Source organism: Phaenicophaeus curvirostris, chromosome 15 (genome assembly GCF_032191515.1).
Source record: "Phaenicophaeus curvirostris isolate KB17595 chromosome 15, BPBGC_Pcur_1.0, whole genome shotgun sequence".
NCBI lineage: Eukaryota > Metazoa > Chordata > Aves > Cuculiformes > Cuculidae > Phaenicophaeus > Phaenicophaeus curvirostris.
The window spans coordinates 9,347,931-9,375,902 of NC_091406.1; the positions used below are offsets into that span (position 1 = coordinate 9,347,931).

The window sequence follows — 27,972 nt, forward strand, 5'->3', positions numbered from 1 at the left end:
CGCTGTTTGCTCCTTTCTGCAGGGGGGGCGGGGGGGGAATGGGGTAATGCGTTTTCCACGTAAGTTTGGCTACCGCGGCGACCCTTAGGGCGCGGTCGCTGTTCTCGTTGCCTGCACGAGGCTGGATTGGGGGGTAAGAAGCGAATGCGTCTTCCGCACAAGTTTGGCCTCCGCGGCGGCCCGTAGGGCACGCGCAGCGTTCCCGCCGCCTGCGCTGGAGGGCGGGGCCGGCGCGCGGCAGAGCCACTTCCGGCGCGCCGGGATTCACATCCGGGGCGGCGCGGGGAGACGGCGCCATGGAGGCCGCGGGCGACAGGAAGGTGGGGCCGGGGCCGGGACCGGGACCGGGACGGGTTGTTCGGGACCCGCAGCCCGGGTGCCGTACGGACCGGTCTCACATCGCTGTCCCCCCCCGCAGAGGCCGCGGGAAGAGGCGGCGGAGGCGTCCGAGCTGTCCGGGGAGGAGGATGACGACTATGTGCCCTACGTGCCCCTTAAACAGCGCAAGCAGCAGATGGTGAGCGTGCGGAGACAAAGAGTTAAATTCTGCGGGAAGGCCCTGGGGTCGAAAGGTTTTTGGTAGGAGCCAGGGGAGGGTTAGGCTGGGTATTGGGCAAAAGTTCTTCCCTCAGAGGGTGGTGGAGCCCTGCAACGTCTCCCAGGGAAGCAGTCACAGCCCCGAGCCTGACAATATGAAAAAATATTTCATGGAAAGGGTGATTGGGCACTGGCACAGGCTGCCCAGGGAGGGGGTTGAGTCACCTTCCCTGGAGGTGTTTAGGGGATGGGTGGACGAGGTGCTGAGGGACATGGTTTAGTGTTTGATGGGAATGGTTGGACTCGATCATCTGGTGGGTCTTTTCCAACCTGGTGATTCTATAATAATATTCACGAAACATTTGGACAATGCCCTCAGACACATGGTGTAAATTTTGGGGTTGTCCTGTTCAGGAGCTGAACTTTACGATCCTTGTGGGTCCCTTCCAACTCGGGTCATTCTGTGATTCTGTGAGCCAAAAGTGGAATTGCAGGTGGTTTTGTTGTCACTAAGTTTGTTATGAAAAAAAGGAAAAGCTTTCCTCGATTCGTGGTGAAAAAAGGAGACGTTTGATTAAATGCCCTGTCTTTGTGGCAAAACTGACCTTGAGTGAGCACTGTGGGGCAAATATAAGATTAAAACTAGTCTGGTAAACAGAGTGAGCCAAACGAGGATGTGGTAACTGAGAAATGCGAGGACTGATGATTTAACTTTAATACTTTATTAGGATGAGAGAAAACAGCCTCAAGTTGCACCAGGGGAAGTTGAGATTGGATATTAGGAAAAATTTCTTTACTGAAAAGGTTCTCAGGCACTCAAACCGGCTGCTCAGGGAGGTTGAGTCACCATCCCTGGAGGGATTTAAAAGACCTGCAGACGAGGTGCTCAGGGATATGGCTTAGTGGTGGCAGGTACAGTTGGACTTGATGATCTCAAAGGTCTTTTCCAACCAAATGTTTCTATGAAAATCCAGCAAATGTTTATCAGTGAAGAAATGTGGGGTAACCGCTAGGGATCACATACAGATTGTAGAATAATACATTTAGGATTTTGGGGCGCACACGTGGCAAAAGATCAAGATAGTGTGATTAAGTATGAATGTGCATGACTTCTGGGAATTCTATAAGTATTTAGCATATAAAATTGTGGGGTCTCTGTTGGGAGCTTTATGCTTGAATTTGGAGTGTCTATTCCCCTGTGTATCCAGAATTTGCACAAACTCTGGATAAACAATGTTTCTTCGTGATGTTCTCACTGTACACCAGGCGATTGTGGACAAGGGAGTAACGGGGCCCAGTGCTGCTGGGAGACGGCTCCGAGCGTCTCTCCCGACACGAGGCCTCTCACTCTGCCACCTTCTGCTTCATTCCAGCTGCAGAAGCTGCTGCAGATGCGGCGGAAGGTGGTGTCGGAGGAGGAGCAGCGGGACAGTGGGAGCGAGCAGCGGGGAGATGAAGATGACATCCCCCTGGGGCCCCAGTCCAACATCAGCCTCCTGGACCAGCACCAGCATCTTAAAGAGAAGGCGGAAGGTAGGGGAGTGGCTGTGGCTGATGGTAGGGCTGGGCAGCTGGCAGGAGGGGCTGAGACCCCCTCATTGCTTCCCTGACTCTCCCTGCAGCTCGGAAGGAGTCAGCCAAGGAGAAGCAACTGAAGGAGGAAGAGAAAATCCTGGAGAGTGTGGCTGAAGGCCGAGGTGAGCAGTGGGAGCTCCCTGTCTCTCAGACCTGTCAGGGTAGCAGTAGGAATCTTACCCTGCAACACCCAGGGATGTTCTCCCCTAGTGATGGGAAGGGGACCCCTCGGCATGGGTGGCTGCCGCACTCGCTGTTCCCATGCCCTTGGGGTACTGCTGTCCCTCCTCTCCCTTTGGGAACGGTGTCCCCAGCTGTTTGCTGGGGTAGTTCTCTGGTGAAGTTTTGCATGTCTGAACGTGGACAGTTTGCCCTGACCTCATCAGCTTGTTCTTGCAGCTCTGATGTCAGTGAAGGAGATGGCAAAGGGCATCACCTACGATGATCCCATTAAAACCAGGTGTGTTTCACAGAGGTTGTTTTCCTGAAAATGTTGCTTCCTCATGGTTGAAGGGAACTTGAAGCCGTGCAGCCTTGCAGGAGGAGTGCTGCTCTGCAGCTGCTGGCTTTTCTCTTGCTCCGTTGCTGGGTTTCGTACTGCTGCATGTAAAGTGAAGGCTGTTGAGTCACCTTGGGTGTTGTTTTATATACAGTTAAGATTTGCTAGAGCACGTTTGTGCTAACATTTAAGACTTGAAGTGGATCTTCAGATCCTGGAGGTGACTAAGCTGGAGAAAGAGCCTAGGGGAGCCCACAGAGCCAGTGGTGCTTGAGGCTGACACAGAGAAACAACAGAGATGTCCCCAAAAGATTTTGGCATGTTCCATGCGTAGACTGTTCTCAGCTGTTAGCTTGGGACTTCTTACTGAGTCTTTGGGGAAGCGTTTAGTGCATGGAACTGGTGTGGATCTGCTCCTGTGCTCACACCATGAAGCCCCTGGGCTTGCTTGCTTTTCCTGGTGGGACATCAGAGCCCGACAGGGAGTCCCCGATGCCATCTGCAGGGGCTGAAGGCCCTGGAGCCCCAGCGTTTTTCTCAACCACAACCTTTCTCTGTTGCTTCTGCAGCTGGAGAGCACCCCGTTACATCTTGGGCATGTCAGAGGCACGGCACGACCGCGTGCGCAAGAAGTACCACATCCTGGTGGAGGGGGAAGGCATCCCGCCCCCAATCAAGAGCTTCAAGGAGATGAAGTTTCCAGCAGGTGGGTTGGGAGAGGAGCCTGGCAGGGTTAGGGGCAGAGTTTTACTGGGAAACTCACATTAGCAAGTGAAGCTGTCGTGTCTTTAATGCTTAATGTTAATGGGGTCACAGCGTAGGTTCACAGTCGTGGCTGTGTCACTGAGCTGCTGGCACGAGGGGCGTTTGCAACTGCTGGGAGAGCTGGTGCTGGATCGTGAGTTAGAGGGAAAGCAGGGGAAAACTTCAGGTCGTGAACGTGTGTATCTGTTGTTCTCTGGCAGCTATCCTGAGGGGCCTGAAGAAGAAAGGAATCCAACAGCCAACACCGATACAGATCCAAGGCATCCCCACAATGTGAGTGCCCTGTCCCCACCCCAGAGCGAGGAGCGGTTGCTCCCTTTGGCCCACCAGCAGTGTGATCTGAGTGCTCATCCCTGGTAACAGCTGTGCCTCGTCTCCTTGCTCAGCCCTGGAGGCCTGGGCCATTACCTAACGCTCCTCTTTGCCATCGGCCTTGTTTCTCTCCCAGCCTCTCGGGAAGGGACATGATTGGCATTGCGTTCACTGGCTCTGGGAAGACCTTGGTGTTCACCCTCCCAGTGATCATGTTCTGCCTGGAGCAGGAGAAGAGGCTGCCGTTCTCCAAGCGAGAGGGCCCCTATGGACTCATCATCTGTCCCTCGGTGAGTGCCAGAGGCACAGTAACATGCGGGAGGAAGCTTTTATTGATGTTCAGTCATGATCCTAGATCCTCCCTGCATGGAGATGTAGGAATTGCAAGTCTTGCGAGGAGCAGCCGAGGGAACTAGGATTGTTTAATCTGGAGAAGGCTGAGGGCAGACCTCATCACTCTCTACAACTCCCAGAAAAGAAGTTGTAGCGAGGCAGGTACTGATCTCTGGTCCCAAGTAACAGGAGATAGGATGAGAGGAAATGGCCTCAAATGGTGTCAAGTTGTGCCAGGGGAGGTGTACATTGGATATTAGGAAAAATTTCTTCACTGAAAGAGTGGCGAAGCATTGGAGCAGGCTGCCCAGGGATGTGGTGAAGTCACCATCCCTGGAGTTATTTAAAAGACATGGAGATGCGGTGCTCAGGGACAGAGTTTAGTGGTGGAGTGGGCAGCACCAGTTTAAGGGTTGGACTCAATCTTCAAGGTCTTTTTCCAGCCTAAACAATTCTGTGATTCTATGAATGTGTGGTGTTCTCTGCAGCGGGAGCTGGCCCGGCAGACCCATGGCATCATCGAGTACTACTGCCGCCTGCTGCAGGAGGACGGCCTGCCGCCGCTGCGCTGCGCCCTCTGCATCGGGGGCATGTCTGTCAAGGAGCAGATGGAGACAATCAAACAGTAAGACCTTCAGGGGGGTTGTGGGGCTGGAGCCGGGCCCTGTTTTCTGGGAGGGGACTAAGTGGTGGCACCCTGGCTGGGTGGCTTTAGGAAGGTGTGAGGTGAAGGTGACGTGCCAGGCGGGTGTTCCCTTCCCTGTGTGTCCCTGCGTGGTGCAAGAATCCAATTGCCCTTCTCACAGCGGTGTACACATGATGGTGGCAACCCCTGGCCGCCTGATGGACCTGCTGCAGAAGAAGATGGTCAGTCTGGACATCTGCCGTTACTTGGCCTTGGATGAGGCTGACAGGATGATCGATATGGGCTTTGAAGGGGACATCCGTACCATCTTCTCCTACTTCAAGGTACTGAGCTGGCACAGCACGAGCGCCCTGAAGCTCAATCCCTGTACCTGTCTGGCTGGGTGAGTCCTAAATCCTTGCACTGTGCTCCCCGCGCAGGGCCAGCGGCAGACCCTCCTCTTCAGCGCCACCATGCCCAAGAAGATCCAGAACTTTGCCAAGAGTGCCCTGGTGAAGCCCATCACCATTAATGTTGGGCGAGCGGGTGCTGCCAGCCTGGATGTTGTGCAGGTGAGGTAGCTGGGAGCGCCCCCGTGTCTGTGTGTGAGGCCAGCACCATTCGTGAGGGTCTTTGATGTGTCCCCTGTCAGAGATCTGGGGCTCATGGCCTTCCTTTCCTAGAAGTTAAAGGATACCCAGCGATGGTCGTTTCCCTGTTGCCTGCCTGAGCCATCCTTGTGCTTGTTCCTAGGAAGTGGAGTACGTGAAAGAGGAGGCCAAGATGGTGTACCTCCTGGAGTGCCTGCAGAAGACCCCACCACCTGTGAGTGAACTCTCCGTCTTCTCTTGTAGCCTGGCTGGGGGCAGCATGGGTGCACCACGGCCTGGGGCATGGGTGGAGCTGGTGGTGGGGACACAGCTGTGATGCTGCAGGGCTGTGCTGCACGTACGAGCGAGTCCTGGGCCCAGAGCCGTCCTGTGCTCCGCTCAGCAAGAGGAAGCGGGTTTCCAGGGAGATTGTGCTGTGCCAGCGCTGCCAGTCTGCAGAAAGGCTGCACTTCCATGGTGTCTGTGCTGCTGCAGGTGCTGATCTTTGCAGAGAAGAAGGCAGATGTCGATGCGATCCATGAATACCTGCTGCTCAAGGGTGTGGAAGCTGTGGCCATCCACGGAGGGAAAGGTTGGTGAGGTTCTTGGGGAAGGTGGAATTGCGATGCGGCCCTCCCTGGGCCCGCTCCGGCCAGGGTGGTGTGTGGCCACAGGAGGTCCCAGCAAACAGCCATTTGTGATGGTGTGAGGAGAGGCTGGGGCAGCCTTGGTTGAACTATGCTTAGCTCTGAGGCCATACCAGTTGCCACAAGAGGTAGGACTGAGAACTGTTCCCTTTGCTGATCTTCTCTGCTGGACCTTTACAGATCAGGAGGAACGGACAAAAGCCATCGAGGCCTTCCGGGATGGGAAGAAGGATGTCCTGGTTGCTACTGATGTTGCTTCCAAGGGTCTGGACTTCCCAGCCATCCAGCACGTCATCAACTATGACATGCCAGAGGAAATTGAGAACTACGGTGAGGGCTGGACCCTTTGGGGATCCACAGGGGCTTGGCAGGGTGGGTGCAGAGGCCAGCAGAGCTGTGTGCTTGTCTGCAGTGGCTGGGGACAGGGGCAGTCTGTCATGTGGCATTTGCCTGGGCCTGATCCTGTCTTTCTCTCTCTCCCCAGTTCACCGTATCGGGCGTACAGGCCGTTCAGGCAACACTGGCATTGCCACCACCTTCATCAACAAGGCTTGTGGTGAGAAAGAGCTGTGGGGCTGGGGGCTGCCGGGTATTGGGGGTCCTGAGCAAGCAGGGATGAGTCGTGAGGGGAGATGGTGGCATGGACCCTGCTGACGCCGCGTCTGACCGTGTGTCTGCCCTAGATGAGTCGGTGCTGATGGACCTGAAGGCCCTCCTCCTGGAGGCAAAGCAGAAGGTGCCGCCGGTGCTCCAGGTGCTGCACTGTGGGGATGAGACCATGCTGGACATTGGAGGTGAGAGACCCTGGGCTGGCACAGGGACCTTCCGTGAAGCTGCTGTCTCCCAGATCCCTTCACTCCAGGTTCCAGTGGTGGTTCCTGCCTGCCTCCGGGCTGTTACTGCCACGCCGTGCGGGCACATGGCTGCTGTGGCAGCTGGAGAGGCTGGTGTGGTCCCTGCTCTGGGGTGGAGGCCTCTCTCCTGGCGTGGCACGGCTCCCCTGACCCCCTTTCTCCCTTTGCAGGCGAGCGAGGCTGCGCCTTCTGCGGCGGCCTGGGCCATCGCATCACTGACTGCCCCAAGCTGGAGGCCATGCAGACCAAGCAAGTCAGCAACATTGGCCGCAAGGACTACCTGGCCCACAGCTCTATGGACTTCTAGCCTGGGGAGTGAGCTGCCCGGAGCTTCCCCAGCGTGGGCCTTGTTTCTCTTTCAGCTGGGGCAGTGCCCCGGCTGCACTTGCCTTTCCCAAGCTCAGGGACCTGTTCTGCACTGCCATGTCCCCTTTTCCAGACGCTTGGTCACCAGAGCTGTTGCCAGCTCAGCCTGACGAAGCTCCTGCCCTGGAGCTGTGCTGCAACAGCCTGTTACGTCAGCGGAGCGTTGGGCAAGCAGGTAGCGGTGCCCTAGGGGAGGAGAAAGCCCAAGTGGGGCGGTTGATCTGAGGCTGCTGCTGGCTGCCCCCGGCAATGGTGTGTAAGGGTCTTGTGTCTCCGCTCTCCAGAGCCCCTCAATTCCTCTGGGACCATCCCCTCTCTCTGATTTGTGTGTCCTCGGTTGGTGGCTGTTCCCGTGCCCCTCCAAACACTCCCTGGTGCTGCCGGGATGAGGCTGAGCCTGCTGTGCTCGTGTTATGTGGTCCCTGAGGTGCTTCCTGTGCTCTGCCTGTGTGCGTTCTGCACCGCTGCCCCCCTGTGAGGGGGAGGGCAGACAAACGGACACCTCCTGTGGCCCAGCCTCTGCCTCATCCCACACACCCAAAAGGGGAAGTCGCTGAGAGAAGGAAGTCTGCCCCATGCAGTTGCTTTGGTTGCGGCGGTCACATTTTCTCCATTGCTGGTAGCCCGAGTCCCTGACCCTTGCGCTGTCAGGGCGGCTCTGGGCCCATGGAGAGACCGGTGAAGGATGGGATCCTCTATGTGCAGCACTGCAAGTTTGGAAAGGTAAAACATGGATTTGGGGCTGGATACAGGGTGTGTCCTGGTCTGTCTTGATTCCAGGCCTGGGGCTGGGCCCTCAGCAGCCTGGGTGTGGGGGACTGGAACCAGACCCCTTGGAGCTGCCCTGGGAGGGCCCTGGGCTCCGCAGCCCCAGGAGCGGGTGGAGGAGACTCATCTGTGCAGGCACCTGCCTGGGCTTCCCACTGCGCGGGTCCCTCTTCTCGCTTGGTCGCTGCACAATTTGCAATGGAACAATAAATGCGTGTTAACGAGGCGCAGCTCCAGTGTGTGTGTGGGAGCGGGGCGGCGCGTGGGACATGGCTCTGCCCAGCCCTCGAGCCTGGCCGTGGGGGGCAATGCCATCCGTGGGGCACCTCTCGCGGCTTGCCCCACCACCCTGGGCCCTCAGGGTGGGAACCACGTGCTGCAGCCCTCGAGGTGGCACGATGAGAGTCCCCGCAGGGACAAGCCAGCTCGAGGGAGCTATGGGGTGGGCTTTGGCTGTGCCGTAGTGGCATCCCCTCTGCTGCAGCAGGGTGGCCGTGACTCATGGGGGGCTTGGTGGATGCACTGGCCTGCGATCGTGCTCCGACCTTGCTTCCATGTGAGAGCCAAGTTGTGGAACCACAACAGGCCGACCCTGCGTGCACAGCGGAGCTGGTGCATCTGTTTTTTGGGTGCATTTTGGGTGCATCTGGTTTCTGCAGGGCGGAGGCTCTGCTGCATTTTGAGGTGCGTGGGGGGCACGCACCCCCTCTATCCCATGACAGGCTGGGAAGGTGCTGGTGCTGCAGAGCCTCCCCTGGGAGGAAGCGGGCTGTGAGCTGCAGGGCCTGGCTGTGTTTGGCAGATGTGAGACTGCCAGTGGGAGCCTCAGCCGCTCAAAATGGCTTTAATTTGCATCAAGGTCTGTCCTGAGAACAGCTCAAGAGCTCAGCTGCCGCGGCAGCAGGCCAGCACTTGCAGCGGGGAGCAAGGAGCAGGACCTGATGCTCTGCAAGTCGGGAGTGAGCGTGACTCACCCGGCGAGCCAGGCCGAGCTCATTCGGGGTGAGGCCTCAGCCTCAACCCAGCTTTGGGACTGCCCTGCCGTGGTCCCGAGGGTCCGTGCTCGCCCCGGCTCTCCGTGTCCTCATGTTGTGTGAGCAGGAACCCCCATGGCTCTTCCTGAGCACTGCCTGGCTCGCGTGGAGGGCTGCGCTGGGAGGATGCAGTGGGCAGCTCTTCACTGATCCCTTTTTTCCCTGCCTGTGCCCTTCCCACGCCGCAGAGGTCCTGGAGGAAGATGCGAGCCCAGCTCTTTGCCGCCAGTCCCTCCGGCGTGGCCCGCATGGAGAAGTTCGACGTGCGGGATGACGGCACAGCCCTGGAGAAGAACTCCATGCGGCGCTGTGCCCGCCGGGTGATCCGCCTCTCGGACTGCGTCTCCGTGGGCCCGGCGGCCACAGAGAGCTGCCCCAAAGCCACCTCTGCCTTCTACCTCAACACCACGGAGAAGAGCTATGTGCTGGCAGCTGAGCAGCGGGATGAATGGATCACCCAGCTCTGCCAGTTGGCCTTCCAGGTACCGTGGGGTCCTGTTCGTGCTGCTCCTGGCCCAGATGAGCCAGGGTCCCCTGGGGTGCGTGAGCAAAGAGCGGTGCCTGTGCTCCCCCAGCCCAGGGACTGTGCTCACATCCCTCTGTTTTAGGGCACAAAGGAGGTGACACACGGCACTACCAGGACGCAGCCCAGCCCCACTGTCCCCATGGAGGAGAACTCCCTCTACTCCTCCTGGCAGGACTGTACGTGCAGGGGTGGCGGATGGGGCTGGGGAGGGCTCCAACTCAGCACCGCGGTGCTCAGCATCGTCTTGTTCCTCTCCTGTAGTGACCGAATTCCCGGTGTTAGTGGTGCAGACGGACGCGGCCGCCCGCTGTGGGCTGCACGGGCACTACCTGCTCTCGGCCCTTCCCCAGAGCCTGACGCTGAAGGACCCGCAGTCCCGCCAGCCCCTGCTCACCTGGCCCTACCCCTTCCTCCGCAAGTTTGGCCAGGACCAGGTGGGTGCCTGTCCCCTTCGCGGGGGCTGCCGGCTGCCCCGGCCGCCTGCCAGCCCCTCACCGTCTCCTCTGCCCCCACAGACCATCTTCTCCTTCGAGGCCGGCCGCCGCAGCGACTCCGGCGAAGGCACCTTCACCTTCAGCACCCCGCGAGCCCCCGAGCTCTGCCGAGCCGTGGGTGCCGCCATCGCCTGCCAGCAGCACGGCAAGGACCCTCCGGCCCCCCGGCTCTCTGCGCAGAGCCCCGAGTCCCAGCCCTGGGGTCCCGAGGAGCCCCAGCCCCCTCCGGCCCCGGGGGGGACGCAGCCTGCCTCCCACCCCCACGCCGGCCTTCTCCGCTTCTCCGAGCCCGAGCCCACCGGCCCCATCATCTACGCCTCCATCGCCCGGGGCCAGCGGCCTCTCCTGGGGCCGGGGCCGGGGGGCGAGCCCTGGGCTGCGGGGAGGCCGCCCCCCGAGCATCTCTACGAGAACATCTTCACGGCCGAGCCGGGGCCCGCCGGGGCGCGGGAGGAGGAGTACGAGGAGGAGGAGGAGCAGGAGCAGGAGGAGGCAGGGCGGTGGGAGCCGGGGTGCCGGCAGGCTCCCGAGGGCCAGGGCAGCGAGGCGGGGCCCCTCTACGCCCCCCGAGCCGCGCCGGTGCCCCCGGAGCAGCGCTGGGGCCGCCCGGGCAACCTCCGCGCTCGCTTGGTGCGGCTGCTAAGCCGGGAGAGCCCCGGCCCGCGGGACTGGGCCTGAGCAATAAACGGCCTGGACCGGCTCGGCTGTGCCGGTGATGCTGGGGGGGGCGGGAGGAGCCGTCGCTGCGGGATTCGGTCCCGGTGCTGCGAGGGCGGGCGGAGGGGGGGGGGGTGTGTGAATCCCGCGCTTGGCCACTAGGGGGCGCCACTGCGCCCTCCCGCCGGGGCGGGAGGCGCGCGCGCTGATTGGCCGAGCCGCTGCTGGCCCCGCCCCCGCCGCGATCCTATAAAGGGCGGGGCCGCGCCGCGCGGGGGCGGTAACCGGGTTCGAGTCCCGCGTCCTCCCGCTCCGCTCCCGCTGCGGCGGCCCCGCTCCGGTCCGCCCCGCTCCGCCGGGGGCTCGGCGGCCGCGGGTGAGTGGCGGCAGGAGGGGCCGGGCCGTGGCATGGCTGGCGTCTGCGGTCTGCGGCGGCGGGAGGGATACGGGGCTGAAGCTCGGGGGCGGGGGGGGGGGGGGGGCGGTTGGCGGGGATCAGGCGTCTCCGCGGGGCAGGGAGCACCGAGGGGCAGGCGGGGAGCCGGCCCCGGGAAGGACGGGATGGAGGGGGTGGTGGGAGGGGCAGAGGTCCTGGTGCCCTCCGGGGGGCAGCGCCGGCGCCCGGTTCTCCGCCCCGCAGCGGCGGGAGGGCTGCCCGGCCCGGTCCCGGTTCCTGCCCGCGGGGGTGCCCGGTCCCGGTCCTCGCCGGGGCTCGCGCGGCGCCGGGAATGCCTGACACGCAGCCTTCCCGGCGCTGGTGTCGTCTTACACGCCTTATATAGCTCGGCCCGGCCCGGGGAGCACGGGGCCGGCCGCCGCTGCCCCGCGGAGCCCCGGGAGGGGCCGGTGCCCGGGCCGGTGCCGGCTGCCAGCGCCCCCCGGGCGGCGCTGGGGTCCCCTCCCGGCCCGGCCCGGCGCTGTGCCCGGGGCACCTCCCCTCGGCCGCCTCAGGTAGCTCCTGCGCTGCTGCTGCCAACCCACCCGGTAAAAATGCTACCGGTTCCCACCCTTCCCCACCCGCTGCCGCTTCTCGCGGGCTGAAACGGCCTCGTCTGTCAACGCTGAGAGTTTCTGGGGTGCTGCAAGAAGGGCACGTGCTGGGGTTGGGGGAGCGGAGCCCGTGGGTTGGTTACCCTGGGCCCCCCGGCTCTGGTGCTGCTGGAGGAGATGCTGATGGATTTAGGTTCTAGGATGGTCAGGGTGGAGTTGCTGCTGGAAATACGACCTGTTTCTTCCTGTCAGGTATCGGGCTCCCTCCTTCCCTGCACTCCCTGTTGTTCCTGTGTCCCGTAACGCCAGGATCACCCCTTTTCCCTTTCAGAGATGGGTGACATGGAGTCCTACAAGGTGATGCTGAACGGGCCGGCACCCTGGGGCTTCAGGCTGCAGGGAGGGAAGGATTTCAGCATGCCGCTCTCCATCTCCAGGGTAAGAGAAGCTGAGACTGGTGACAGCTATCGTTTCCCTCCTGAGACAGGTGACATCCATCCTTTCCCTACCTCTGTGCGTGGGAGCTGCAGCGGCTGCATCCAGGTGGCTGGGGCTGAGCTTTACGGGGGATGTGGATGAGCCAGCACCCCGGGAGTGCTGGGTCCTGCCCCGTCTGGCTCTGCGGAACCTCCTCGAAGCCTTATCAGCTGCAGTCCAGCACGGTCGGGGGGGGTGTTCCGGGCAGGGGAATGCAACAGAAATGTGAAATGCTGCACGGAGTCATTCTGGATGCTGGGGGGCCCCTTCCGGACCGTGCCCACTGCAGGGGGGAAGCTGCTTTCACCAACTCTGAGCTATGGATCCGGCTTCCCAGGTCTGGGACCCGGCTTGTGCCATCCTGCTCTCTTCCCCACGCGCAGCTCCCAGCTCTGCACCTGAGGGAGGGAGAGGAGGAAATTTGTGCTGCTGCCTGTACAGCTGCCTGCACTGGGATGTGTCTCCCTCCACAAACCCAGCTCGTTTCTCCAGTATAAGCAAGAGATGTTCTGTTTCTGGCTGCTCGTGGCTGAGACACCTGGTGCGAGCTGCTCGCAGTGCGATGCTTGCCCAGGCCAGGTCTAACCCCTGGGTGCATGTGGGTCCTTGTCCCCAGGCAGCTGGTCCCCTGGGTGGGCGCTGGCCGTGACTCCGGCCATGGAATTGCCTTATAAGCCTTGGAATGTGACTGCATCACCCATGCCGCTGACGCTCAGGCAGCTGGCACGGAGGCTGCTTCTCGAAGGACAGCTTTGCTCATGGCACTGAGCATGGCGTGGGGACCTGCCCCCGGCATGAGCCCGGCAGCACGCGCCTGTCCCAGAGGGCACGGATCTCCGCAGCACCCCGACACGGAGCAGGGACCCCGAGGTCACGCTGTGTGAGGCTGGAGTTGCCAGTGCCGCTGCCCCGGGGCCTGCTGATCTCTGCCGAGCACGCAGAGACGGCTTCAGCCGAGTTTATTCTCTAAAAAATGTTTCTCTTGGCTGTGAGCCAGCGCTCAACAAAGGGTCTGGTCGGATGGAGGAGCCTTCCAGGGCCCAGGGCAGGGGCCTTGCGAAGCAACAGCCCCGCTGTGCAGGCAGGTCAGTGCTGCCCTCGGGGCTTGGGCAACGCTGCTGCCCCAGGCAGGAGCAGCGAGGGTGTTCCCGGGGGATGTAGCCAGCTTTGGGGGGCTCTCTAGTGAGGCTGGGATGTGCGATGGAGCAGTGGATCCATGGGAAGGGGTGAGACTGCACTGCTGTGCACCCCCGAGACACCCCCAGCTCAAGCTCCTGCCTGGAGCATGCCACTAGCCTTGGGCAGTGCTGGCCTTGGCTGTCTGGGCAGGTTTGGAGCTGCCGGGCTGGGCTGGAAGGAGGGGTCCTGTCCCAGCCTTAAGGGCTGCAGTGGATGGAGCCTTGCTTTGTCGAGCCGGGAAGCGCAGCGGGAAAGCGGCACTAGCACGTGCTTTGGATCTCTGCTGCGTCTGTCACTGTGATGCTACTGGATGAGCTGTGAGCTTCAGCTTGGTGGTCACGCAAAAGAGGTGCCACCCCGTTCCTCTGCGCTTGTGCCTCTCACAGCAAGGGGCTCCGCTGGGCTTCTGACGCCTTAGCTGTGAGATTATGGTCCTGCAGCTGCTTCTGAGCCAGAGTAAGGGCTGGCATCTGGGGAGTTGGATGCAGTGTAGCACATCCCAGCATCTTCCAGCGGGGAAGAGAAGAGCCCCTTGGTGTTACGTGTGCTCTTGTGCAGGTGCCCTGCTCCCCCGCCTGCTGGAGAGACTCTCTGTGCCGAGCCCTGTGCAGGGGCAGCCGATGGGCACCTCGCTGGGTGCGGATGGAGGCTCAGGAACAAAGGGCTGGCTGGGTGGAGAGGGGAGGAAGGAAGCCCTGGTTAGCGGAGCGGTGGGAAGTGGGAGGGCTGGCACTGCCCCGGCTCCTGGCTGAGCTGGCACCTACCAAAGGGGTTTCCTGGCGTGGAAGTGGAAGGAGGGGGTAGTGCTGACTGGGCTGGGCGCGGCTGCGTGACACGGCCTGCTGCTCTCTCCCCTTCCCGGACGGCCGTGCGAAAACCTCTTGCAGCTCCTGTTCCTGCCTCCAAGCCCACGCAGCTGCCTCGTGCCTCCCCCAGCCCTCCAGGGCTCGCAGCAGCGTGGCCAGGAGCTGGCTTGTGCCACTTGCCACCCGGGGCACCCTCCTGTGCTGGGGAGGAAGAGCTCGTGCTGGCCAGCGTGGGGGCACTGGAAGGGATGCCCGTGTCCCGCTGGGGATGGCAGCAGGATGCAGGTGGAGCTGAGCCACAGCCAGCCCTGGTGTGGGGTTTGGCCTCACGTGAAGGGCTGATGCTGGCGCAGGGAAGGGTAACACGGTTCCAGGGTGAGTCGGGCCCTGTGCACGGGCAAGGAGGGGCTGGGGCTTGGCAGGAGGGAGCTTTCAGCCCTCTGACGGTGCTGGGAATCTGGCTCGCTCCTTTTATGTTCATGTCGAACAGGACTTGAGGAAATACTTGGTCTGGGTCCAAGTGCCTCGAGTTCTTCCGTGCTGGAGGAGCAGGAATGGCTGCAGCCTGCCCACGTCTGTCTGTCTGTCTTGTCTGTCAGTGCCTGGGAGCTGCGTGCGGTGCTCGGGGCTCTTGCTCGCCTTCAGCTGTGCCTCCCGGGTGGGAAGGGAGGGCAAATTCTCCTTCCCAGCACAGGGTGGGTGTTGAGCTGTGCTGGGAACAAGGCACATCCCTGGGCAGGTAGGGGAACCCACGGCCGTGCTGGTGACTGCGGCAGCGGGACGAGGGCTGGGGGAGCGGCGTGGGTGGGGGTGTCCCTGGGAAGGCTCCTGCTCCTCTGCAGGGATGAGGTAACGTCTGTGCCTGCTGGCACTGGGATGGGAGAGTGGGTGGCCGGGGGGAGTGCCTGGGGTGTCTCCCCTGTCCCCCTGCTCGCCCCCCGGCGCGGGGCTGGAAATGCCTGTGGTTCGCAGCGAGACGTGGGCTGCCTGATGAGCCCTGACTCACCAGGCTCCTTTCCCACCCCGGGATGACTCTGAGGAGTGGCTGGGCCTCCCGCTGAGGCTGAGCCAGCACTGCCTCCACCACTTGGCGTCATGGGGACGGGGCCCTAGGGTGCTGGCATTGGCCCCCAGCCGTGCAGGAGGGCAGGGGCTGGGCAGTGCTGTGAGGTAGTGCTGAGCCCTCTGCTGCTGCAGCAGGGAGGATGCTGCTCTGGGTTAATGCCCTGAGAAGTGGGGGGTGATTTGGGGGTCCCTATGTCCCCTGGGTCAGGCCCGTATGGTGTCCTGTGCCCTGGCAGACCCCTGTGCTTGTGGAGATGAGGGCGTCCCTCTGCTCCCGCGTTGCCGTTCAGCCAGCCCGGCTCTCCCTGACTCTCTGTCCTGCAGCTGACGCCAGGTGGGAAGGCAGCCCAGGCTGGCGTGGGAGTGGGTGACTGGGTGCTGTACATCGACGGGGAGAGCACCAGCTCCATGACGCACATCGAGGCTCAGAACAGGATCCGTGCTTGTGGGGACCGGCTCTGCCTCACCCTCAGCAGGTAGGATTTACAGGTCCTGCAAACCTGGGGGTCCTGGTGTGGCTTGAGTAGAGCCAGGTTCACCTCCTGGCATCACCGTCACTCCTCACTCAGAGCCTGGCAGCTCCTGGCTTGGTCCAAGGGCCCTGCTTGGCTGGATGGAGCTCAGCCTGGCTGCCAACCCCTACCTGTGAGCCATGGGGCGGTGCCAGTGACCGTGGCTCCCCTTCTGTGGGTGATGCATCGCTGGGGTACCGGCCTCCTGGTAGTGGCTGGGCCAGTTCCAGCACCTGCCTGCCTGTCTCTTCTCTTGCAGAGCCCAGAACCACCTGGGGAAGCCGCAGAAGGTACGTGTTGCTCCTGGTGCTGCAGCAGCAGATCAGCCTTGTCTCAGGGGAGGGGACTTTCTGGGCATTGATACACAAATGGACTTTGCTCCTGGGGCTCCTAGGCTTCTGGGGGACCTGGGTGTGTTTGGAGGGCTGGAAAACACCTTGCTGGAGGAGCAGCTCTGACCTCCTGCACCAGAGGGGATCAGGGGGAGCAGGTTCAGCCCAGCGGGTGCTCTGTCCTCGGCTGCTGCCTCTCTGTGCCCCCGCTGGTACCGAGCCCAAGCAGGTGTGCAGAGAGGCCGATGCAGGGGAGGAGGCCGGGCACACACAGCACACATTTGCTGTGCTTTGGGAGTGCCCTGGCGTGGGGAGGCAGGGCTGGGGCCGGTGAACAGTTGCTCCTGGACAGAAGCCGCCTGCATGCGTTCAGCTTGGTGCCGTAGGACAGCTGTAACTGACATGTGTGCATGCACTGCCCTGCCACAGGCAGCATCAAGCATTCAGGGCACTTACTAATCCTCCAGCAGCCCTCGGGTTGGGCTTATGACCTGCTGTCGCTGGGCTGGGTGCCCTGTGGAGAAAGGTGCCAGCCCGGCAGAGCCCAGAGCCCGAGGCGCACGTGCTGTCTGGCTTTCCTACCTGGCTGCCCGCTGCGCTGCCTGGCCCAGGGCTGCCCCTTGCATGCTGCTTGACGTGTGAGCCCGTGTCTGTGTGTTTTGTCTCGCTCAGGACTCACTCCCCTGCTCTGAACCCCTGAAATATAACTTCGCACCCAGCACCGCCCTCAACAAAACCGCTCGGCCCTTCGGGGCCAGCTCGCCTCCGAACCCACGGCCCGGGCTGGTGACGAAACCTGTGACGTACACGCCCCTGGCGCCCGCCTGCTCCCCCCAGCACAATGGGTATGTTGCTGTCTGTCCTGCTCCCCGAAGACCAGGGGGAGCCCGCTGCCCGGCCCCGCTGTGCCTTGCATGCCAGGCACCCACGGGTGGGAGTGGGTGACAGTGCTGGGGTGCCCTGGTGCTGAGGTGGCACAGCAGGACTGCCACCCATGGGCACACACGGCCACGCACGCCTCAGTCCTTTGTTCGTGGACGTGTCAGCCTGCAGGGAGCCCCGTGGGGCACGGCACAGTGGTTGTGGCAGGACACTGGTGGCATCTGCAGTGGCAGGGAAGCAGTGGCTGTGTTGTGGCCACCAGTGATACCGTGCTGGTTACGTGGCTACCAAGATGGGCTTGATAAAGGGAAGCCCTGCGCAGCGCCACCCTCGACCTGCTCACAGGGAAGGAGCTCCTGTCTCTGCAGGCTGCCCACCTGGCTGCTGTGTGTTTGGCAGCTGCCGGTCGCTGCCTTCCCTGCCAGGAGCTGCCGTGGTGCCCCGATGCTGGGCAATGGGGAGGGGATGTGGCCCTGGCTGCCCTGGGCACCCAGTCCTGTTTTGGGGGCTGAGGGAGGCATGGTCTGGTCACCAGTATCTGCCCCTGCTGCCCAGTGTGCTCCCAGCGCTGGACAAGCTGGGCATGGGGCTTGAGGGCAAGGGGACTGGTGCAGGCATAGGTGACTTCTGGAAACTTTTCGGGTGCTGCGGGTCTAATTTCACTTTCCTTTTTCTTTCTTTCTCTCTTCCCTTTCTCTTTCCCTCTCCCTTACAGGTGCTGAGCCTTGACAAGTCAGTAAGCCTTTTGCCTCTTCTCTCTATCCTCCCTGCATGCCTCCTCCCTGCTAGTGCCCCATTCTCTGGGGCTGGGCCAGCCTGGGAAAGGCAGCACGTGCTGCTCTGCCCACGATGATGGCTCACTCCTGGCAGCAAACTGTCCTGATCCTGAAGGGCAAGCGCTACCTGTCTCTGCCGCCTGCTGGGGCCCTGGAGCATCGTCACGCGTGGTCCCGTCCTTCCTCCCTGGGCAAGAGCTGCCGGGTTGTGCTGGGCACCCTGCCCAGGGCCAGGCTGGCAGGTGGCACCCTAGTTGGTATCGTAGGTGTTCACTGGGCTCCCATGCAGCTCCCCTGCTGGTGTATTTTTGACCTTGGCTTATTCTTGCCCTGTGCTTGGCCCTTCTGGCCCTCGAGGCCAGTCTCACGCTGGCACAGTCAGTCCAGAGTCTGTCCCTAATGGATCCTTCCTATGTGGAGGAGGAGTTAGGGGATCTGGGGAGTAAGGCAGCGTGCGGTGTCCAGGTACTCCTGTTCCAGAGCAGGTGTGGGGCAGCCCCGGGGAGACGATGCCGTTAGGATCCCTCAGACTTGACAGACGACTCTGTCACTCGCAGGCAGCCCCCGCAGCCGCTGGAGTCCCCCAGCACCCCCGTGTGTGACCCTATGAAGCTGCGGCTGATAGAGGACGCTGAGGGCTGGCAGCCCCGCACCGGGACCCCCCAGTCCCGCTCCTTCCACAAACTGGCCCGTCTGGTGGGCGCAGACAGCAGTAAGTTCCTGCAGGGCCTGATGCTGCCTGAGGGTGCCCAGCTTTGACAGGGCAACTGGAGCCAGATAAAGGCTGTAGTGGCACTGGAGCGTTGGTTTTGCTCTGTGTGGCCCCTCTGGGACAGCTGAAGTGTCTGGAGTGCCTGGGGCTGTGTGTGGGCTCGTGGTGCCGCTGGGCCAGGGCTGAGCTCTGCCCCTCTTGGGGCAGGAGGGCAGCGGGAGAAGTTGGTTTTTGTTCCCTTCCCTTCCTGCTGTCTCTGGGCCTTGGTTGCTGCTGACTGACTGTCTCCTCCCTTTCTCTCGTGCTGCTTTCAGTGGAGGATGATGAGGATGAGCTTGTTCAAAAGCCCAGGTAAGGGGAGCGTGTGCCAGGGCGCAGTAGGAGCCGTGGGGGTGCCCAGCTGGGACTCAGCCCACCTGGCTGATTTGCACTCGCTACTTGCAGTGACTCCAGGGAAATTCTTTGTCCTGTTACTGATTCTTCTCTCCTCTCCTCCTCCTCCTCCTTTCTTCTCCCATTCCCTCTCTGTCCTCTCCCCAGAGCTGAGCTGTTGGCAGAGCCCACCCTGTGCTCACCCCACAACAGGCACTGGTAGCACTCGGCCACTGCTCTGACTGTCACCTCGGGAGGGTCCTGCCCATGCACTTGGCAGCCAGGCAGGCTGTCCCTAAACCAGGGTGTCCCTGTGCTGGCTGTGCCTGGCGGGACCCACTGAGCACTGCTGGCATGGAACTGGGGAGGCTGAACTGCACCGTTTACTGCTTGATCCAGTGGGATCTGGAGGAGGAGGAGGCTGGTGGCACTGGCAACAACTTGCTGGGGGTGTTGAGAGTTGCTGGGCAGCTCCCGCACCTGGGGCACAGTGTCCCGTGATCCTGGCATGGGACAGAGCTGGGTGAGTGTCGTTGGCTTATCAGTGGGGCTGGGGAGTGGCTGGGAGCCTTGGTCTGGAGGGAATGCTGCTGGCTTCTCTGTGGGGCTCAGGGTGCACACAGGAGGGATGCGCTGAGCCACGGATCAACCGCTGACTGTTGTGCCGCCAATTTTTTCCGATACCACAGGGATGCCCATGGGTCCTGCTGGGGGACGGGGCAGCAGTGGTGAATGCTGGGTTTGGCGAGGGGATTGGTGTCTGTAAGGGCACCTTTGGGAGCGCTGCTCTTCGCCAAAGCAGGGTGCGTGTGTGGTGCCGGCTGAGCGCCTGCCCTCTGTCCCTCGCAGGCAGCCCCCAGAGCCACCGGAGCCTCCCAGCACTCCCGTGTGTGACCCTGGGAAGTTAAGGCTGATGGAGGACGCTGAGGGCTGGCAGCCTCGCACTGGGACCTCCCAGTCCCGCTCCTTCCTCAAACTGGCCCAGCTGGTGGGCACAGATGTCAGTAAGTTCCCACAGGGCCCGGTGCGGCCCGAGGGTTCTGGATTTTGCTGCTTTTACCATGGAGCCAGAACCCAGTAGAGGCCAGGGGGTGACGTGGCACTGGGGGCTTGGCTGTGGCCCCAGCCCAGCCCTTGAGGAGGCCGAGCTGTGTGTGGGCTCGTGGTGGTGCCACTGGGCTAGGGCTGCGCGGTGGGGCAGGAGGGCGGTGGGAGGAGAGGTTGGTTTTCCTACTTTCTCGTTCCTTCCCTTCCTGCCGTTCCTGGGTCTTGATTGCTGCTTACTGACTCTATTTCCTCCCTTTCTCTCGTGCTGCGCTCAGTGGAGGATCGTGAGGATGAGCTTGTTCACAAGCCCAGGTAAGGGGAGCGCGTGCCAGGGCGGCAGCAGGAGCTGTATGCGGGGCTGCATGTCCCAGGCAGGTTTTTGGACACTCCTGGCTCCTAGCTGGGAAGGCTGAGCTGCCCCCTGGCCTCTCAGGCGTGTGGACACTGGAGGAGGTTGATGGCACGGAGAAAACCTGGCTTAGGGGTGTTGGGAGGTGCTGGGCAGTGCCTGGTCGTTGGGTACGAGGGCCCGTGACCCTGGCACGGGCTGCAGGTTGGCCAGGCAGATCTGGGTGAGTGCCTCCAGCTGGTTCACCCTTGTGCTCGCTGCTTGCAATGATTCTGAGGAAATTTTGTCCTGTTGCTCGCTCTTCTATCGTCTCCTCCTCCTCTGTTCTCCCGTTCCCTCTCTATCCTCTCGCCAGATCGGAGATGTTGGTGGGGCTGCAGAGCTCACCCTGTGACAGGCAGTGGTAGTGCCGAGCCACTGCTTTGACCATCACATCAGGAGGGTCCTGCCCTGTCACCCACTAGCCAGGGTGTCCCTAAATTGACTGTCCCTGTGCTGCATGTGCTGGGCAGGACCTGCTGGGCACTGCTGGCACCAGGCTCTCCCGGTCACCGTGCGGGGACAGTGGTGGCACTGGCAACACCTTGCTGGGGGCGTCGGGAGATGCTGGGCAGCACCTGGACCAGGGGTGTGATGTCCCATGGGCTGCGACGTGGCTGCAGGGCTGGTCAGGAGTGAACACTGCTGGCATCTTCATGAAGCTCTTGGCTCCGTGGGGCTGCGTGTGTGCACGGGAGGGATGCGCTGAGCCACGGGTCAACCACTGACTGTTGTGCCGCCGTTTTTTCCAATGCCACAGGGATGCCCGCCGGTCCAGCTGTGGCACGGGGCAGCAGCGGTGAGTGCTGGGGTCTGGTGAAGGTGTCACTGTGTTTGGAATCAGTGCCCTGGTGAAGCAGGATCTGTGCGTGGTGCTGGCTGAGCACCTGCCCTCTGTCACTCGTAGGCAGCCCCCACAACCGCTGGAGTCCCCCAGCACTCCTGTGTGTGACCCTGGGAAATTGCGGCTGTTAGAGGACGCTGAGGGCTGGCAGCCTCGCACCGGGACCTCCCAGTCCCGCTCCTTCCGCAAACTGGCCCAGCTGGTGGGCACAGATGCCAGTAAGTTCCTGTAGGACATGGTGATGCCTGGATGCTTGATGATGCCTGGCTTTGTCATGGTAGCTAGAATTTCGTAGAGGCCGTGGGGTGACGTGGCACTGGGGGCTTGGTTGTGACCCCAGTGCAGCACTTGAGGAAGCCGAGCTGTGCTTGGGCTCGTGGTGCTGCTGGGCTGGGGTAGGAGAGCGGTGGGAGGAGAGGTTGGTTTTGCTTCCCTTCCCTTCCTGGTATCTCTGGGCCTTGGTTGCTGCTGACTGACTGTCTCCTCGTTTCTCTCATGCTGCACTCAGTGGAGGATCACGAGGATGAGCTTGTTCAAAAGCCCAGGTAAGGGGAGCGTGTGGCTGGGCACAGCAGGAGCCATGGGGGTGCTCAGGTGGGACTCAGCCCAGCTGGCTGGTTTGCGCTCGCCGCTTGCAGTGACTCCGGGGGTGCTCTTTGCCTTGTTACTGATTCTTCTCCTTCCTGCTCCTCTGTCCTGTCCCTCCCTCCAGAGCTGAGCTGTTGGCAGAACCGCACCATGGGCACTGTCAGCGCTCAGCCACTGCTCTGACCGTCACCTCAGGAGGGTCCTGCCCGGGCCTCCGCCTGCCAGTCAGGATGTCCCCAGATGGGGTGACCCTGCACTGGACTGTCCCTATGCTGGGAGTGCCGGGCAGGACCCTCTGGGCACTGCTGGCACCAAGCTGAGGAGGCAAAACTACACTGACCTGTCCTGGTCACCGTGCGGGGACAGTGGTGGCACTGGCAACACCTTGCTGGGGGCGTCGGGAGATGCTGGGCAGCACCTGGACCAGAGGTGTGATGTCCCATGGGCTGCGACGTGGCAGCAGGGCTGGTCAGGAGTGAACACTGCTGGCATCTTCATGAAGCTCTTGCCTCCGTGGGGCTGCGTGTGTGCACGGGAGGGATGCGCTGAGCCACGAGTCAACCACTGACTGTTGTGCCGCCGTTTTTTCCAATGCCACAGGGATGCCCGCCGGTCCAGCTGTGGCACGGGGGAGCAGCGGTGAGTGCTGGGGTCTGGCGAGCGTGTAGGCGTGTTTGAGGGCACCTTTGGAATCAGTGCCCTGGCAAAGCAGGATCTGTGCGTGGTGCTGGCTGAGCACCTGCCCTCTGTCACTCGTAGGCAGCCCCCACAACCGCTGGAGTCCCCCAGCACTCCCGTGTGTGACCCTGGGAAATTGCGGCTGTTAGAGGACGCTGAGGGCTGGCAGCCTCGCACCGGGACCTCCCAGTCCCGCTCCTTCCGCAAACTGGCCCAGCTGGTGGGCACAGACAGCAGTAAGTTCCTGTGGGGCCTGATGCTGCTTGGCTTCTGATTTTTCCCCGCTTAGTTAGGGCAGCCAGAGCCACTGGCTGGCACGGTCTGGGGTGGGGATGTTGCTCTGAGGGGCTGATATTGGACCCGATCCTCCCTTCAGGGAGGCTGCGTTGCCCAGGTCATTGCATGGGCTCGTGATGGTGCTGCTGGGCTGGGGCTGGGCTTTGCCCCGTGGCTGTGCACTGAGACAGGAGGGCAGTGGGAGGAAAGGATGGGTTTTATCCTTTCCCTTCCTGCTGTCCCTGGGCCTCGGTCACCACTGACTGACTCTGTCTCCTCCTTTCTTCCCGCCCTATGCTCAGTGGAAGATCATGATGATGTGTTTATTAAAACCCCCAGGTAAGGTGAGCGTGTGCAGCAGGGTGCTAGGGGACTGCATGTCCTGGGCAGGACCCACTGGGCATTGCTGGCACTGATCTGGGCACGCTGAGCTGGGACGTGGTGTCCTGGATGGAGCGCGTCAGGGTCAGCTGGTGGCACTGGCAAAACCTTGCTGGGGGTGTTGTGATGTTTCGGCACCTGGGGCACAGCGTCCCGTGAGCCTGACGTGGGGCTGCAGGGTGGCTGGGCAGAGCTGGCTGGGATGGGAGATAGGGCTGGGGCAGAGTGTTCCCTGCCCCTTGCAGCTGGGCAGGGGTGATGCACAGCACTCCTTTCTCGCCTTCGTCTCTCCACAATGCCTCCTGCCCTGGTATCCTGACTGTTGGGTCTCAGTTTTGCCTGGTTTGCTCTGCTCCTGTTTTTGTAGCTGTCTCCTTCTTGTCTTCACCATGGAGAGGCACAGAGCCACTGCCTCTTCCTCTCTCCATGTCCCCCTCTTGGCTGCACTGTGCCTCTCCGGCCCGGTTCGTCTTACCTGCTCCCAGTCCCCATGCTGGGAGGCATGGGAGATCCCTGCCTGTGCCCCGTTCTGCCAGAGCTCAACCCCAGAGCTCAACCCCAGAGCTCCCCGCGCTGGGTAAGGTCCAAGCCCCTCAGCGCCCTGATGACTGCCCATCATGTGTGAGCAGGCAGCCAGGGTCTGTGGTCCCTGGGGTCCCTGGTCAGTCTGGAGCCTGTGCTCCTGCTGCTCCCCAGAGCACCGCAGTGGGTGCCAGAGACCTCGAGGGTGCTGTGTCTCTGCAGTGCTTGGCTTGGTATCCTGTCACCAAACCAGCTGCCAGCCGGGCACAGGGGCTTGGCTGGCTCCTGCCTGCTTGTCGGGGGAGGAGGGCGCTGCCTGCACACACAGCCCCGCTGGGCACTGGAGGCGAGCACAGCAGGCTGGGTTAACTGCTTGTTCTGTAGCCAGGTCTCGGTGCTGGATCCATCCCCCGGAGCCGCGATGAAGACGGAGCCAGGATTGGGTAAGCAAAATGTTTCCTCTGGGCTGAGGGGGAGCGGAGCGGGGGTGCTGGGGGATGCTGCTAGCACAGCCGCAAGCGTTGCGAGGGGGCTGCTGAGGGATTGGGAGCGCTGTACTGGAAATGTGTGTGTGCGTGCAGCCCCCAGGACCCCCACCGCCACCCCTGGCCCTGCCAGCCGCCCCCCCTGGGCTGTGGACCCCTCGTTTGCCGAGCGCTACGCCCCGGATAAGACGAGCACGGTGGTGAGCAAGCACAGCCAGCCGGCCACGCCAACCCCCATGCAGAACCGCAGCTCCATCGTGCAGGCAGCCCAGCAAGCCCCTGAGGGGCCCGGCCGCACGCCCCTCTGCTACAAGTGCAACAAGGTCATCAGGTGAGCCCTGGCCACCACTGCCCACGCGCCGGCGTCCTGCGCTCTGGCATAGCTGATGTGGCTCTGTCCTGCCACAGGGGACGCTACCTGGTGGCGCTGGGACATTATTACCACCCCGAGGAGTTCACCTGCTGCCAGTGCAGGAAGGTGCTGGATGAGGGCGGCTTCTTCGAGGAGAAAGGCTCCATCTTCTGCCCCAAGTGCTATGACACGCGCTACGCACCCAGCTGTGCCAAGTGCAAGAAGAAGATCACTGGGGTGAGTGTCTCTCAGCCCATTCCACATCTCCAGCCCTTGCTACCCTCTCAGCTGTGGGTGCCTGGCTTTGTCCCTTCCCGGCCTGATCGCATCCCCTGGGATCCTTTGTCCTTTTCTGCTCTGGGTGAGACTCCCCTGCGGCACAGGGTGATCTGTCCTTGCTGACATTGGTTCCCCTCCAGGAGGTCATGCACGCACTGAAGATGACCTGGCACGTGCAGTGCTTCACGTGTGCTGCCTGCAAAACTCCTATCCGCAACCGTGCCTTCTACATGGAGGAGGGACAGCCCTACTGCGAGAGAGGTAGGACCCAGGGGCCCCAGCTGTCACTTTGTATGGCCCTGAGGCACCAGGCATCACTGGGACTCAGCCGCTGCCCATGGGGGTGGGAGATGAACTGCCCTGCTCTGCAAGGCTCCCTTTGGGCCATGGGGGATGCAGGGATCCTGTGCCGGCAGCCCTGAGCCCTCCATTCCGGTCCTCTCTGGCTGCTGGGTAGTGCCATTGCTCCCATGTTGCCATGGCAATGAGGAGGATGTACATCAAAGGCGAGTGCTGCATCCTGGGAGGTGAGGTTTGCCTCCTCCCTGTGGCCCAGTGGCAGCCAGGGCCACCCTGCACAGAGCAGGCGTCTCGCTTGGGTGTCTTGGGCATCATCTGGTGGGGCTGGCAGCGTGTCGTCCTGAGGCTGTGCCTGTGGGATCCTGGCTGTGCTGCGACCTGCTCGCCTGGCATGAGGGGCTGGGGAATGCCTACCTGGTCTCTGCCTCTCCTCCCAGACTATGAGAAGATGTTTGGTACCAAGTGCCGTGGCTGTGACTTCAAGATTGACGCTGGGGACCGGTTCCTGGAGGCGCTGGGCTTCAGCTGGCACGACACTTGCTTCGTCTGTGCGGTGAGCCATGTGCCCCCCTCCTCTGCTGCTGGTGGGGCTGTGGCTCTTCCTGGCAGTTGTGTGCTGTGTGGGGTCCCTGTGCCGTGAGGTTTCCCCTGCTTGGCTCTGTGGTGCTGGCTCAGGACCTCTGACCCTCCTGCTCCCTCGGCGACACCAGTGCTTGTGCTCTGGGCTGTTGGAGGGGACCTGGGGGCTGGCTCAGCCCCCCTGATCTGACTGCGCTGTCCTCCCCAGATCTGCCAGACGAACCTGGAAGGGAAGACATTCTATTCCAAGAAGGACAAGCCGCTCTGCAAGAGCCACGCTTTCTCCCATGTGTGAAGGGCAGGAGTTCAGCTGTGCCCACGCATGCCCCTGGCCCTGCATGCTCCTCTCTCCACCCCTGCTTGCCCCAGGGAGCTAGGCTGGGCCCTCACCCCTTCCCCTTGCTCCTGCCTCTTCCCTGGCAGCTCCTGGCCCTTCTCCACCTGGATGCGGTGCTGGGTCCAGAGCCCCTTGTAGCTGGGTGGCTTATTCTGTGCCCCCTGACTGGCCGTAGGAGCCCTGAGGTGACACTGCGTGAGTCTCGCCCCTGAGCCATGCAGTGTGGTGGCTGTGGCTGTGCTGAGGCTGGAGTTGCGGAGGATCTGGCACAGCAGGACTGCTCCCTTGCAGCTCGGTGCCAGGGCAGGGATGCTCCTGGCACATCCCTGAGTGGCTGAAGACCAGCCCCTAGCCTCCTGCCAAGCCCTCCCCCGATTCCCTGCTGTGTGCTTAGTGCACGGGGCTGGGCACTCAGCCCTGCTCCTCCGATGGGTCCCTGCCCACGGTGATTCCTGGCTGCCCTACGAACTCCTGCCGTGACTTCCTACCCCGGCTGCGTGCCAGGATGGTCTGTGCCCCCTGTCCCCCACCCAGCTGTCCTGTTGCTGTCCCGGGGTGGCGTGTGACAGTCCCCTAGCCCGGCCGTGTGCGTGCTGGGGGCCAGTCGGCCAGCGGCTCCTACCAAAAAGCGCTCTGCCACCGCCATCCCAGGCCTGTAAATGCCTCTCCTAAACCCACACTCTCCGGTCCGGCTGCCACTGATGTAGCCACGGTGCTTTTAGTGCCTTTAATAAACACTTCTCTGCAAGTGCCGGCTGTCTCAGGGCTTGTGGTTTTGCCAAGCGAGGTGTGGCCGGCTGGGAAGGTCACGCTCAGCCCTCACCCCATTCCCCTCCAGGGTCTGACTCAGCTCCTTGCAGCTTTCCAGGGCAAATCTTTGCCTCCAATTCTTCCTCCTCTGCCTGCATCAGCCAGGCCGGGGCCCTTTTGTTACCTGGGTTGTCCCTCTCTCCCCTCACCCAGGGAGGGGGTTGACTCACCTTCCCTGGAGGTGTTTATTGGCCTGCTGGATGAGGTGCTGAGGGACATGGTTTAGTGTTTGATAGGAATGGTTGGACTCGATGATCCGATGGGTCTTTTCCAACCTGGTGATTCTGTGATTCTATGGAAGGCAAGACCCCTCATGGAGGCAGCAATTAATCCGGGGGGCAAAGCTGCATTAAGAGGAAATGGGGCAGGTGTTGGAGCCTGCATGGGGTTCCTGCTTCCCTGGCTGCGTCCCCCAGTCCTGGCTCTGCCCTGGCCCCGCGTCCTCTACAGGGGACAAGAAGTCATGGGCCACGTGCACCAGCTCTGGGCGTGCTCCAGTGCAGAGCAGCCAAGCGTTTGCTCATGCGATGCAGCTGCCGTCCCGAAGGACGGGTGCGAGGCCATGCCGGCACCGCCGGCTGGAACAGGCTCGGGGTTAGCGGGTGTGGGGAACAGCCACTCCTCCTGCTCTGGCAGCTGGAACGGTCATTAATAATTGCAGCTCTTACCATGATGAGCAATTGTAAGGAAAATCTTCTTGCTAATGTACTGGAAGGTTCTGCCGGGGACAGGAGCTGGCTGTGGGGAGCCAAATGCCTCCTGGCATCACATCTCTCAAGTGCCACATCTCCCTGGTGCCAGCTAGAGGAGTGCAGAATCCTGTTAAAGACCAGGAGGGGAAAGTGGGAGTGATGGAGACAGACTGGGGCTGGGCCAGGCGCTCGGGATGGGGCATGGGTGGGTGCTGGGACGGTCACATCAAGGAGCAGCGGGACACGGCTGTGAAAAAGGACAGGAGTAGCCGGTGCGTGCCTGGCAGGGCCGGGCCGAGCAGGGATGTTGTCAGTGCCCAAGCGTGAGTCCCAGCTGTGCAGCCAAGGTCAGGGGAAGCGCAAGGGACGGGAAGGTGAGTACGGCCCCACGTGAGCAGCCAGCCCTGGCTCAGCCACGACAGCAGCCTGTGAGTGGAGGGCAGGGGGAGGCAGCCGTGCGGGATGGAGCCTGCTGGGGTGGCAGGACCTGGGAACCGGTTGTGCCAGCTCAGCCCCAGGGCGTTTGGTCTTGGAGTGGGCACGGGGCAGGGCAGCGGTACCACGGCCAGCCTGCATCTCGCTGAGGGAGAGCCAAGCATCTCCTTTGTGCTCCTGCAGGGCCTGTACCAGTGGGAGGCTCAGCCCCTTCTGCTTGGCACCCCGTTGACTCTGGTCCCTACTGATGATGCCTTGGCACCCTGTTCCCTCTGGTGCCTATAATGACACCTC

General features: G+C 62.1%; 3 protein-coding genes across 5 annotated transcripts; all 3 read left to right on the forward strand.

Moving 5' to 3' along the window:
• The first annotated feature begins 237 nt into the window (after positions 1-237).
• DDX41 (DEAD-box helicase 41) lies at positions 238-7,751 on the forward strand. Its single transcript, XM_069869083.1, has 17 exons — positions 238-320; positions 419-517; positions 1,911-2,070; positions 2,160-2,234; positions 2,512-2,572; positions 3,181-3,317; positions 3,577-3,649; positions 3,825-3,978; positions 4,510-4,646; positions 4,828-4,990; positions 5,087-5,218; positions 5,400-5,471; positions 5,732-5,828; positions 6,064-6,213; positions 6,368-6,439; positions 6,567-6,677; positions 6,908-7,751. The coding sequence occupies exons 1-17, from the start codon at positions 297-299 to the stop codon at positions 7,042-7,044; spliced, it is 1,854 nt and encodes a 617-aa protein (XP_069725184.1). The 5' UTR covers positions 238-296; the 3' UTR covers positions 7,045-7,751.
• DOK3 (docking protein 3) lies at positions 7,702-10,609 on the forward strand. Its single transcript, XM_069869084.1, has 5 exons — positions 7,702-7,826; positions 9,094-9,387; positions 9,514-9,607; positions 9,693-9,865; positions 9,947-10,609. Exons 1-5 carry the CDS (start codon positions 7,770-7,772, stop codon positions 10,601-10,603), a joined length of 1,275 nt encoding a protein of 424 aa, XP_069725185.1. The 5' UTR covers positions 7,702-7,769; the 3' UTR covers positions 10,604-10,609.
• Positions 10,610-10,872: 263 nt separating this feature from the next.
• PDLIM7 (PDZ and LIM domain 7) lies at positions 10,873-26,493 on the forward strand. 3 transcript variants are annotated; one of them, XM_069869438.1, is made up of 22 exons: positions 10,873-10,958; positions 11,904-12,010; positions 15,424-15,575; positions 15,871-15,901; positions 17,541-17,557; positions 18,159-18,313; positions 18,628-18,664; positions 19,375-19,413; positions 19,535-19,689; positions 20,008-20,044; positions 20,881-20,919; positions 21,028-21,182; positions 21,473-21,509; positions 22,153-22,191; positions 22,312-22,466; positions 22,809-22,845; positions 23,794-23,852; positions 23,991-24,225; positions 24,303-24,483; positions 24,666-24,786; positions 25,263-25,378; positions 25,613-26,493. In XM_069869438.1, exons 2-22 carry the CDS (start codon positions 11,906-11,908, stop codon positions 25,697-25,699), a joined length of 1,989 nt encoding a protein of 662 aa, XP_069725539.1. In that variant the 5' UTR covers positions 10,873-10,958; positions 11,904-11,905; the 3' UTR covers positions 25,700-26,493. The 3 variants fall into 3 exon arrangements, with proteins under 3 accessions (XP_069725539.1, XP_069725540.1, XP_069725541.1); XM_069869439.1 differs by lacking the exons at positions 19,375-19,413; positions 19,535-19,689; positions 20,008-20,044; XM_069869440.1 differs by lacking the exons at positions 10,873-10,958; positions 11,904-12,010; positions 15,424-15,575; positions 15,871-15,901 and adding an exon at positions 16,670-16,788 and having other exon boundaries at positions 17,541-17,561.
• The last annotated feature ends 1,479 nt before the right edge of the window (positions 26,494-27,972 follow it).

Bases quoted from the DNA above. Each gene is read 5' to 3' on its own strand.
- DOK3 (XM_069869084.1), top strand. From the start codon at position 7,770: ATGGAGAGACCGGTGAAGGATGGGATCCTCTATGTGCAGCACTGCAAG. The intron at 7,827-9,093 runs GTAAAACATGGA...CCCACGCCGCAG, and splicing joins AGCACTGCAAGTTTGGAAAG to AGGTCCTGGAGGAAGATGCG. The intron at 9,388-9,513 runs GTACCGTGGGGT...CCTCTGTTTTAG, and splicing joins TCTGCCAGTTGGCCTTCCAG to GGCACAAAGGAGGTGACACA.
- PDLIM7 (XM_069869438.1), top strand. From the start codon at position 11,906: ATGGGTGACATGGAGTCCTACAAGGTGATGCTGAACGGGCCGGCACCC. The intron at 15,576-15,870 runs GTAGGATTTACA...CTTCTCTTGCAG, and splicing joins CTCTGCCTCACCCTCAGCAG to AGCCCAGAACCACCTGGGGA. The intron at 22,192-22,311 runs GTGAGTGCTGGG...TGTCACTCGTAG, and splicing joins TGTGGCACGGGGGAGCAGCG to GCAGCCCCCACAACCGCTGG.
- DDX41 (XM_069869083.1), top strand. From the start codon at position 297: ATGGAGGCCGCGGGCGACAGGAAG. The intron at 518-1,910 runs GTGAGCGTGCGG...GCTTCATTCCAG, and splicing joins AACAGCGCAAGCAGCAGATG to CTGCAGAAGCTGCTGCAGAT. The intron at 5,472-5,731 runs GTGAGTGAACTC...GTGCTGCTGCAG, and splicing joins TGCAGAAGACCCCACCACCT to GTGCTGATCTTTGCAGAGAA.